Here is an 11,146-nt window from a genome sequence, read left to right as displayed (position 1 = left end):
GTGCCCCCACACTTATGCCTCTCGAAAGATAAGGAAAACTGATTTCAAATGCGCTTATCTTTTCATCCCAGTTAATGAAATTATATATTAAGAATATGTTTGTCGGTCGAAGTTGATAAAAATAGAACCTGGGTTCGGGGTTGCCTACTTTTCAAGGGACTCCGTGGCGCAACGGTAGCGCGTCCGACTCCAGATCGGAAGGTTGCGTGTTCAAATCACGTCGGGGTCATAGGAAAGTGATTTTTTTTGTTATTTTTCTTTTATTTTATAATTTCCTTATTATTTTTGCAACAAGTTTATATCTGTAACCTATTTAGTATTATGGTTTTTTACTTTAAGCCCTGGGGGTTCCCATATTACCTTCCTGGACATTAGATCTACTTAGCTTTAACAGAAACAATCAGAATAAGTTTGGCTATTGCAGAAATTACATAAATTACCAACAATTGAACTGAAATTCCAAAAAAATTTAAACATTTTTATAATAAAAACATTTAAAAAGTAACGCTTTTCGGTTTCTTATCGGTTATCGGTTTTCATAAAGGATTTATCGGTAAATTATATTAAATGATTTACAAAAACATGTACTTTTCTTGTTAAACTGAAATAAAACTCAAATTTAAATACACATTCAAATTAGATGGTTTCTTGTGCCATAATAATAATGGCGGAAGTGCAATAATAATGGCGGAGGCAACCATTTTCTTTAAACATGGCGGGCAACCCTACCATACTGTTCTAATCAGCTGTTTTTGTTTTGTTTTCACTTCAGCATCAATAATATTGATAATGGCCGGAAAACTCTAAAAAATAAATACAAGAAGTAAATGTGAACCTTCTAAAATAAGAAAAATAAATGCATGAAGAGCTGAAATGTCCAAGCTACCAAAAGCGGCCCTCAGTTTAAAGCAGGTAAGTCAACAATGTAATCAATTTAACCAAGGAAGTCATATAACGAATTATTTTATGGGGAATCCTAGTTTATGCTGCGCCAAGAAGTCCTCAAACTCTACAGAGACATCTTTAGAACGATTCGACAAGTTCCAGACAAAAACAGCCAGTTGGAGCTCCGAGCCTGGGCACGGCATGACTTTGAGACGAACCGCAACCAGAACGACGAGGTTGCCATTAAGATGCTCCTCCAGCACGGGAGGCGCAGCCTAACAGAGCTGAGAACCAGCCTCCATTTGAGCGGTATGAGCCAGGAGAAATAAAAACATAGGGTTTAGCTTAATTTGATTTTATTTTTGAGCTCGACAGCCATTCGAAAATAAATAAAAGTAGGACTAACGACTATAACAAAAGCTATCGAATCTTTGAGGTGCTACATTCGCTGGCTCGTGTATTTCTTTGTTGTGAAAGTGAAAAGCAGTCTAGCGTCTTGAGGAGTTGGACTCCCAGATTCCATTTAACATTTCCTAAAGCAGTGGTCGCAGAAAGCTGAGCCAAGCCACCTTCAGCATGGCTAACGCAAAAAGTAGCGATCCCACGCTGGTGATGATCACCGAGATAAGATCCCGCTTGGCGTACTGGTCCACACGGCCCACCAGGAAGCTGTGTATCACAGTGCTGGTGATGTGGGCGCCATCGAATCCGAAGCATGGAATGGCGTTTATCAAAGCCAAACCGATGCTAAAGACCACATTGTATTTGAGGAGCAACAGCCAAGCGTCAGGCCAGCCGGCCTTTAGAAACGAGTGGCGTGGCACAAAAGCAGACACGCCCACTGTACGGATCACATCCCACGGATGGCCCACGTAGATGACGGGAGGGAGCTTTTCGCCCCGCGCATTTGTGCGCTTGAACGTCATTATGGCAGTAATGTTGCGCATCAACGGGCGCAGGCAGAAGCCCTCGGAGCAGACGCCTGAAGAACAGTGTTCAGTGACCTCCTCGAGGGTGCGACGAACATTGAGGCACACGTGCTGGGGCAGCTCCACAGGCACATCACCGTTCGCATCCTCGACAACCTCAAAGCAGCTCACATTGGGATTCAGTTCGTCGCAGCACTGCAGTTGGCCGTCGATGGCGTGGTGCGAAATGGCGCTGCTCTCATCGTTCAGCTGGACAAAGTCCGCACTCACGCAGTAGCCGGGTTTCTGTTTTACGGAGCTTAGCAGGCAGGATTGCCAGCTCTCCTCGCTGGTCACCGGGCAACCGTTGATCTGGGTGACCTGGTTGTCCACCTGAAGGCCACGCTCCCCACGTAGCGGTGACTTTCGTGTCAGTTCCGTAACCACTACGTGTTCGTTGTAAGTGTATAACGGCGACATGGTAATGCCCACAGTCGATATAAGTAGATAGCACACGCCGGCAAAGACAAAGTTGTGCCAGATTCCGGCACACAGTACGCGCAGCTTACGGATCCAGCGCAGGCCATTTAGGTGGTCGTGAGACAGCTCCGTGTAGGCCAAAGGCAGACAGAAGAAAAACTAAAAAACAATCTGGGTTAAGATTTGTTCCTTTTAAAAGGGTAGAGTCGGATTACCTTTATACCGAATCCCGTGACTGGAACATCCTCGAGCACGGCAGCCACGGCATGACCCATCTCATGCACCACCAGACAAAGGACCAAAGTGGTTATGTAGTAGCCAAACTCCTCCAGAGGTAGATTAACACCCGGCAACAGGATCTCAAGCTGGACCGGTACTCCACCGGCTGTGGCAGTGCTCTCCGCCTCACCGCTGCTGAAAATGGTCACGATGAGCAGGATGAGCCCGATGGGCAGCAGGGCGAAGGTGAGCACCACACCCACATTGAAGCTGGTGAGCTTCATCTTCCGGGTGCAGCTGTTCCCGGCGGATCCCCATCGCAGTAGCGTTCTATTGAAGACGGTCGTGTGCCAGTGGATGGTCAGGAAATTGACAGTCAGGCCAGTATTCTTCAAAAAGGCATCGTAGGGGTAGTGCATGCAGCTCTAGAGGATCCATGAGACTTGTTACTGGAGACTGGATGGCGGATAAATACAACGCACCTTGAAAAAGCGATCGAAGAAATACAGGACAACATAAATCGAAGTCAGTACCACGAAGAACACCACCGGGTCCATCTCAGCGCCATCAATGGAATTCAAAATTTTATTTAATAAACCTTCTATTTATTAATTTTTATTTTTATTAAGATGACAATCCTCTTGGTTAACATGGCTAACATACAATGTACGTTAACATATGTTAACTTCTTGGGACCAGAGTTGGAAAACGTTAGAATTAACTTTGTACCGACAAAAAAATTGCCAAAAATTCAAAATAACAAGGAAAGGACTCGCAAACCGCAAATAAAGTTGAGTCCCACCTAAACATAAAAAGGAGCCCAACCGTATGAGAATTTGTGGCACCGACAAAAGTGTGTTTTAAATGGGAGTTCAAAGATGTGGCAACATGGGATATTTTTTTTATAGGCAGCACTTTTTTTGAGCGCAGTCAGTTTGAATTTCAAAATTATGTCAGATGGGAACAACACACTGCAAAGACCAATCTGGCCAAAAGCAGTGGGCACCGGTATAGCCGTTTCATCAATCGGAGCGGGAGTGCTCGCAACTTACCTTTTTCTAGCAAAATTCAGCGGCGTTTCGCATGCAGTTCAGATAGTCTGGGCTACAGGATCCGTTGCGTATTCTGTTACAGCATTCTTTTTTCTTATTGGCATTTTGAAGGTAGGTCCTTAAGGTCCTTCGAGCAATAATTTCACTTTGCTTTGCAGAGAATTCGATGGCTGACGTTACCCTATATGTGTATGCTTCTGATGGCCATTGCCGTGTATACCATGGTCTTTGATTTCTTCATCCATAATCTGGCATTTGCAGTTTTCGCAGCCGTCACTATTAGCTTCGTTTTTCTTGGCTTGGCCCTGCACATCGCCAGGGCAGATGAAAGAGTTACTACTAGTAGTAGGCCTAGTAGATCTACGGATTGATCTTGTCATAATATTGGTCGCAGTTGTGTAGTTTTTTCGTAATTCCATTGCCGAAATTGCCAACAAACTGAATAAAGCTTACAAAATCGAAGGTAAAGTGTTTTTTCTTAAAACTCAAGCAAGGGTATACTTTCATCCTGGTACGCAATTTCATTTATTTTTTCATCAGCTGTGCGGATATGGAATTAGATTGTGTGCGTGGGGAGGTCCTTTCGTAGGCAACAAGCGGCCGAAAATGCCTAGCAAAACAAAAAGGATAAAGGATGTGCACGAGAGAGAACCTACTTCTCTGAATTTGTTATTTGACGCCACGAAGGATAACTCACCTTCACCTCAATCACCACAGCCGAGTTGGGTTATCCTCGATAAAAGGACATGGACATCGGCAACAGCCGAACAGACGAATTCAGACAAAAGAACAAGGCAGAAATCACTCCAAAGAAAAGGTTTTTGCAAGGGTTTTCTCACTCGAAGACCGTGTTATCCAGTCACAGGATCAAATAAAAGGCGCAATTTCGAGTCCTTCGAGCCAGTCTGATAAATAAATTGCCAACAGGAGAGTCGGCCAAGGGATTCGAAGAGATTGCAGCTGTAATATCGCTCGTATCGATTTGTTCCAAAAACTGCATATTTGTTGGACACTCACACACACCCACTGGAAGGAGTGGGAGGAGTGCGCTTGTGTCCTGGTGTGCGGAAAAGGAAAAGGAAACGGAAACAGTGACAAGGAAACTGAATCAAAATCAGGAAACAGCTGCTGCTGTAGAAACAAAATAGAAGTCCAGTGTTGCGTACTATCAGGATATCTGAGGACATCATGATGCCATAACAGCAAGGATATCACTCGAAAAAAGCCATAAAAGTTAACTCCGGAAGCCCCACCAGCAGCATCCCCCAAAATAACCCGTACAAGAATTCAGTGCCAAAGGAGAGGCGACGGTGGAGGTAATCGTAGCAGCTGGAGGAGATCCGACGATATATTCGAGGGAAAACTGGGCCAGCCGGTGAGGGCCCGCGTTTATCAGTTTATCAGGATTTTCAGGACCCAATTCAGAGGCAACCCAATGCATTTGGGTGCACAACAACAACGCCCCAAGCAACAACAACAACAGCGCGAGCAACAAGAGAAACATCAGAGACGTTTCACGTTCAGTAAAGGACGCCAATGTCGTCCCTACAGCGTGACTGGCATTTACAGGTGAGTAACGATGCAGTTACATCCTCCATTGCATCCTCCTGCTTCTTTGCCTTTCAACTACAACGGGAAGGTCAAGAAACGTTCCACGGGAATCGACGGGTAGTGGGTCCGGGTCCGGGTCCGGGTCAGGGGAGTGGGCCAATGGCAAACTTATTGAGGTAGTTTGGGGCAGGCATCCTGTGGTGAGCATGCGCAGAAGCAACTAGGACTCGTTACGACTAGGTAAATACTGGCAGTGACACGAGAATGGGTCAACGTCACATATGGCTGGCTTGGCTTTCGTAAGCGCATCCATCATAATCATCATCAGAGGCGACAAGGAAGTAAACAATGCTTGGCCATGGCTTGAATGGAAGGATGCAGGATAGCCACAAACTAATCCTTTTATAAAATAGGAATTCTGTCACATATTTTCATCTATTATTACTAGAAACTGAAGCAGAAAACTCTTCATATTTAAATCAATTAAGAAAAATTAATATTTAAAAGGATTTTATTGCCTTGGGATGACTTACAAAAGTAATACGTTTTGTTATCCCCTTTAGCCAATCAAATCAGAATTTATAGTATCTCTGATACATTATTCATTCAATCTAAGCCTCAAAACTTATTGGCCATAAACGAAAATAGCCATTTCAGAGAGTTCTGCCAATTACAAAAGCCGCTCAACAAGTTGCGTGGCCGTAGGCCGCCACCCCCAAGGGGTACTACACTCTGATGAGAGGTGGACCTCTCACCTTGACCGCTTATCGTTCACTGTACACTGTACACCACCTGACCCACCCATTTAATCCCAGGACACATACGAGCCAACCAACTAACTTGGCCATGGGGGAAGGCTTTCCGTTTCATTAAGTCGACGATGCGAGGGAGGCCAGCAAGGCCTTGAAAATAACGGGGGAAATTGAAAACAAACGCGATTGAAAATCACCAAGCTCCCCCCAGACCGCCTTTTTTCCGAGCTGCGCACACTTCCTGACAATTTAAGCCGGATCCCAGATGACAGGCAGAGGCGGTCCCGGACCCGGCCCCAAGGATATAATAAAAAAGGATGCCAGCTTAGGCTCTGACATTCGACAAGGTCATGGTGTATTGATGCTGTGACTCATTTCGATTGGGGGAGTGCTTAGTGTCTAGTGTCTGATAGCCAATTCCAAATGCCAAATGCCAAAAGTTGTTGGCCAGTCCTCATTAGCCATGTCAGCGTTTTCCTCCGTATGCATTCGAATGTTGCATGCCTATTGTTTGGTATTTTCCGCCATCAATACATCAGGCGATCCATTAGCGGCACGTTCCCAGGACACACGCCATGACAACCATATTTTTCCATTGAGGTGATTGGGAGCAGGAAGGTCTCTGCAAATACTATGTGGGCTAATCATCCCACCTCAATGGGCTCACGCGTCGCATACTTGATGAGTATCATATTACGTATACGCCATGGCAAACACCGAGTGTCGAATATCAGGAAAAAATATTAAAAAGCTATTAGGAAATGGGAAACTGAGTTGGGTAGGGCAGGATAAGCAAGGATTATCCTTAAATAATTACTTAGTAAGGACATTGGTAGTATTACTTAGTAGGTGGCTGGCTATCTCTGAAGGACTCACTTAATCTTATCAGTGACAGGCATTCCCCTGGCATTGCATCAGCCTTGAGCTTGGGAAAATACTCCTCCCTCCAAACCTAATAGTTTTCCAATCAAAATCCCCACCAATTTCCGGCAACAAACAGAAACCCTAAAGAGCCACCACATTGTAGGCCACCCCCATACCTTGCACTTGACCCTGAATTCTTCGGAAGGAAAAGAAAAACATTGTGTTGCGGGAGGAAGCGGATATCCCGCAGACAAATGAAAATGGAAAATTCCCAGACGTCATGCCAACCAGCACCCGACCAGCACAGCATGCACCTGCAGCTCTGCATCGATTTAACAAAGTCCATGTCTATTATACTTAAAGCCAAGCCGGGTCATACGATCCCTCGGGCCAAGTGAAAACTTTCTGAATCGTGGGATGTTAACTCAATTAAACAAAACGTATTGCATATATTAGGGCGCTGCAGCGACATCGTCGGCCGCCGGAGTTTTTGGAGTTTGCGTGCAGGACTCGCATTCGATTTGCAAGGCAAATTAAACTAAATTGTTGCTTCCTTGACCCGCCCTCTCCGGCTATTTGTCAACAACCGCCGACTTGCGACAAATTAACTTACTTTTTAATGGCCAAAAGGAGAGCGACTGGCATTTGTTATGCATGTAAATTGGCCAAAAATACCGGATAATAATGGGTTAATGAGAGATACTTTCGCAATCAAAGTTTTTCAATTGGGGAGGTGGTTGTGTCAAGAAGGCAAATAAACAACGTTTGTTAGTCCTAGTTTTATGGAATCTTTTTAGAGGAATATTCTAGAAAAAAGTATATAGATCTTAAGAGTTTTCTTGCAACTAGTTTAAAGACTGTATGGACTTTAAAGGACATTTAACTTCAGTAATTAGACTCCATGAATAAACTCTTTTCTTAAAACTCTATTAACTCTATATTTACTTTTCTAACAGGGTTCCCGGGGATCAGTTTACTGCGCGAGTGAACCTGACCCAACTGGTGGAGTCCAGTACCAGTCGGGAGGGTTCCTTCTCGACACAAACCCAGCGCCCGGCTCCGGCGGAGGGGAGGGCGTGGCTGGAGGAGTTGGTGTCGGCGTTGGAAGTGGCGGAGGAGTGGGCCTGGAATGTGGATCACTCTTCTCGGTGGTCTCGGCTCCGCCGGCGCCACTGCCCTCCAACACCATGCCATCCCACGTCAACCTGCCGCTCGCCGAGCTGGACGTCAAGCAAATGGAGTCGCTGTGCCTGCCCTCGCCCTCTCGATCCCGCTGCTGCTCTCCCACCCCATCGCCGCTCCGACGTCCCGCCACCCTTACACTGGATGCGCCCTGCTGTCCGAGGACTCTGCACGCCAGCCTGCTGGAACACCAGATCTCCGAACTGGAGGAGGACGACAACGAAAATCTGCTGACCGTGTCCAGCATCACGGCGCGTCCACTGATCGCCAAGTCACATGAACTGCGCAGTAGTCGGAAATCTGGCTCCGGAACCGGTTCGGCAACCGGTTTGAATACAGCTCGGAGCAGGTGCATCCGCCGGGCCAAGGAGCGAGAGCGGGATAGGGATCGTGTGCCTGCCCAGAAACGCAGCAAGCAACTGGCCAAGGATCGTGACTCTTCCACTACGACCACGGAAAGTGGAGGTGGAAACGCGGAGCCCCCGGATGGTGGCTACGGTTGGGTCATCGTCTTTGGAGCCTTTTCCGTACAGTTCTGGGTGGCCGGTCTGGTCAAGTCTTATGGTGTTCTGTACGTAGAGATAATGGAAACGTTTCCCAGCTCCACGGCCACGGTAGCCTCCTGGATTCCGGCTATACTTTCGGCCCTTTGCTTGGTCCTGGCTCCCCTGTCGAGTGCCCTGTGTCAGAAGTTCTCCTGCCGGGCCGTGGTCTTTGTGGGCGGCATCTTCTGTGCCATGGGCATGATTCTCAGCTACTTCGCCACCAGTCTTCTGCACTTACTCTTCACCTTTGGCATTCTCACAGGTGAGGGAGATGCCTCTGAAAGTCAAAATTTAACTAAAACTTTATAATCCTTTTAGGAATCGGCGGAGGCCTCTCCACCACTCCGGGCATAGTGATTGTGTCCCAGTACTTTGACAAACATCGAGCCCTGGCAAATGGCATTTGTGTATCCGGAACTGCGGCCGGCAGCTTCATCCTGCCGGTTCTGATCAAGCATCTGGCGGAGAGTTGTGGCTTCCACGGAACCATTCTCATCCTGGGCGGTTGCATGTTGCACGTCTGTGTCTCGGCCACGCTGTACCGACCCATAAGTGCTTATACGGACCAGGAACAAGGCCAGGGGCAGGAGGAGACGACAAAGACCATGGCAGAGGACATAAATCCCAGCACCACGGGCATTCTGACCACCTCCACCTATCTGGACACCTACGAAGTGGGTGCAGGACAAGAGATAAGTGACAAGTTCATAGAGCACCTGTTCCTGGAGGAGTCCAAGAATCATCTCAACTACTATGCCAGCAAGCAGCCAGGTAGGAGACGCTTCATTAGAATCCTGATTAGAAACCATAATAACATTATACATTGTAGCCCAGGATAAATCAGCTCAAGAGAGCGACGACGAGGTCAAGGACATCATTGGCGAGACCACATTCATCAAACCAATGAAAAAGGTTCGCAGCTCTGGCCTGTTGCACTCCGTGGAGGATCTGAGCACGGACAGCACCTGGGTCTACCGCAAGCACTCCGGCACGGACTCGAATCGCGGCAGTCGTCGCCGGCGCAACGTCTTTGCCAATGACGAGGTCATCTCCAAGATCCAGGCCCATCTGGAAAAACCACTTTCTCCGCCGAGTGTGGTCAGTCGTGGGCTGAGCAAGAGCATGGAGATACCCACGCCGGTGAGCAATCTCAGCGATTTGAAGCCACAGCCACGGGAAGAAGCGGAAAACTGTATCCTGGACTCCCAGTTGGTGGAGTCGATCGACGGCGACTGCCATGGAACGGCCGGAGAGGATGACGAGGACGACGACGAGGAGCAGGGACCGCGTACTTGTTGCGAGCGAATCGAGATGTACCTCGACATCAGCTTACTGCAGGAGCCAAGCTTTATCCTGATGTGCCTGTCGGTGACCCTGATGTCCGTCGGATGTCCGTACATGTTGTACTATCTGCCCGCACACGTCATCTCTATAGGTGGGTTTGGGTTTATCCCATAAGGATATTTTGATGGAAACAATTACTCTGATCTTCCAGGATACAACAAAAGCGAGGCTGGTTATCTAGTTGCCATCAGTGCTGTCCTGGATTTGTGTGGTCGCCTTGGCTTAGGTTGGTTGTCCGACCTGCAGCTGTTTGATCGAAAAAAGACCTATACTTTATGGTAGGTATTCCATGGCAAGAAACAAGCTACGAATCCTGATACATTTTTCCAAAATACAGCATTTTGGGCGCCGGCCTGGCCGTGCTCACCATACCCTTCGCCAAGACGTTGGTCCTGGTGGGAATGTCAGCCGCCGTCTATGGATTATGCCTGGGCAGCTGGTATGTGCTGATGCCCGTGCTTCTGGCGGACGTCTTCGGAACGGACAGGATCAGCTCCAGCTACGGTCTGGTGAGGATGTTTCAGAGCATCGGAGCCATATCGGTGCCACCACTGGCGGGACTGATGAGGGACCTCTCTGGCGACTATGAGATCTGTTTCTACTGCATGGGCTCCTGCATGGTGCTGGGATGCACGCCCCTGGTTGTGTGGTCCATTCTAGAGGCCCGAAACCATGTTCTGTTTGTGCAGCGCGAGGAGGACGAGGACTGTGAGGAGGCCTAGGATGCTTGAGAGTTTGAATGTTTGCAAAAATTAGTTGGTTGTCCCATAAGTTAGTCGTGTTTTAGTAGCGATCAAATACTAGTTGAGTTCCTGAGTTTCAGAGTTCGAATGCCTCACCGATATTGCTGATTCTACCAATTACTAATAACTACATATATGTATCTAATCTCAGTAACGACCCCATCCCCACTCGCACCCAAGAATCTGTGTATCTAAGTATCTGCAGCTTGTTATCCTTTAGTTGAGCTTCAACTGGAATTACTTTCAGCAACGGATGTGTGAGAAGGGATTCAAACGAGGAAACCAAACAAACCAACAACTGAGCACCAAAGTTGCGCAAAAAGAACTGAGTTAAAAAGACATGAACTACAAATACCCGTATATAACTTTATAATAGGACAAATCGGAGGCTTGTCTTCAGAAAATCGCATACATTACCCTAGTCGTAAAATAGTTGTTGTGAGACATTTACCAAAAAGCGAATTACCAAATAAACAATTAACAAATAAAAGTATTAAATATGTATTTTAATGGTTGGAGCCTGCTGCAGAACCTAATAAAGAAGAGAAAGGATCCCGTCAAGAAAAGTTTTAAATTTATCTTCTTGGCGCGTACTTTAGCACTTTTTAACACTAAAAAAGT

General features: G+C 46.9%; 4 protein-coding genes and 1 non-coding gene across 5 annotated transcripts; 4 read left to right on the top strand and 1 right to left on the bottom strand.

Annotated features, from left to right (window-relative positions):
* Window positions 1-157: 157 nt before the first annotated feature.
* On the top strand, window positions 158-229 carry Trnaw-cca. The gene has a single exon. It is a non-coding gene; the product is annotated as a tRNA-Trp (tRNA).
* Window positions 230-722: 493 nt separating this feature from the next.
* On the top strand, window positions 723-1,299 carry LOC6494323 (LYR motif-containing protein 2). Its single transcript, XM_001960497.4, has 2 exons — window positions 723-912; window positions 981-1,299. The coding sequence occupies exons 1-2, from the start codon at window positions 874-876 to the stop codon at window positions 1,212-1,214; spliced, it is 273 nt and encodes a 90-aa protein (XP_001960533.1). The 5' UTR covers window positions 723-873; the 3' UTR covers window positions 1,215-1,299.
* A 16-nt stretch (window positions 1,300-1,315) lies between these two features.
* On the bottom strand, window positions 1,316-3,180 carry LOC6496245 (membrane-bound transcription factor site-2 protease). Its single transcript, XM_001960496.4, has 3 exons — window positions 2,975-3,180; window positions 2,489-2,917; window positions 1,316-2,432 (listed from the first exon to the last, which is right to left on the bottom strand). The coding sequence occupies exons 1-3, from the start codon at window positions 3,047-3,049 to the stop codon at window positions 1,419-1,421; spliced, it is 1,518 nt and encodes a 505-aa protein (XP_001960532.1). The 5' UTR covers window positions 3,050-3,180; the 3' UTR covers window positions 1,316-1,418.
* A 207-nt stretch (window positions 3,181-3,387) lies between these two features.
* On the top strand, window positions 3,388-4,006 carry LOC26515408. The gene is made up of 2 exons (XM_014908640.3): window positions 3,388-3,655; window positions 3,703-4,006. Exons 1-2 carry the CDS (start codon window positions 3,443-3,445, stop codon window positions 3,913-3,915), a joined length of 426 nt encoding a protein of 141 aa, XP_014764126.1. The 5' UTR covers window positions 3,388-3,442; the 3' UTR covers window positions 3,916-4,006.
* A 191-nt stretch (window positions 4,007-4,197) lies between these two features.
* LOC6494324 lies at window positions 4,198-11,010 on the top strand. Its single transcript, XM_001960495.4, has 6 exons — window positions 4,198-5,113; window positions 7,668-8,700; window positions 8,757-9,209; window positions 9,268-9,873; window positions 9,934-10,060; window positions 10,120-11,010. The coding sequence occupies exons 1-6, from the start codon at window positions 5,081-5,083 to the stop codon at window positions 10,502-10,504; spliced, it is 2,637 nt and encodes an 878-aa protein (XP_001960531.1). The 5' UTR covers window positions 4,198-5,080; the 3' UTR covers window positions 10,505-11,010.
* Window positions 11,011-11,146: the final 136 nt, after the last annotated feature.

The sequence above is a fragment of the Drosophila ananassae genome, chromosome 3L, assembly GCF_017639315.1.
Source record: "Drosophila ananassae strain 14024-0371.13 chromosome 3L, ASM1763931v2, whole genome shotgun sequence".
Lineage (NCBI taxonomy): Eukaryota > Metazoa > Arthropoda > Insecta > Diptera > Drosophilidae > Drosophila > Drosophila ananassae.
This window is presented reverse-complemented; position numbering and strand designations above follow the sequence as displayed.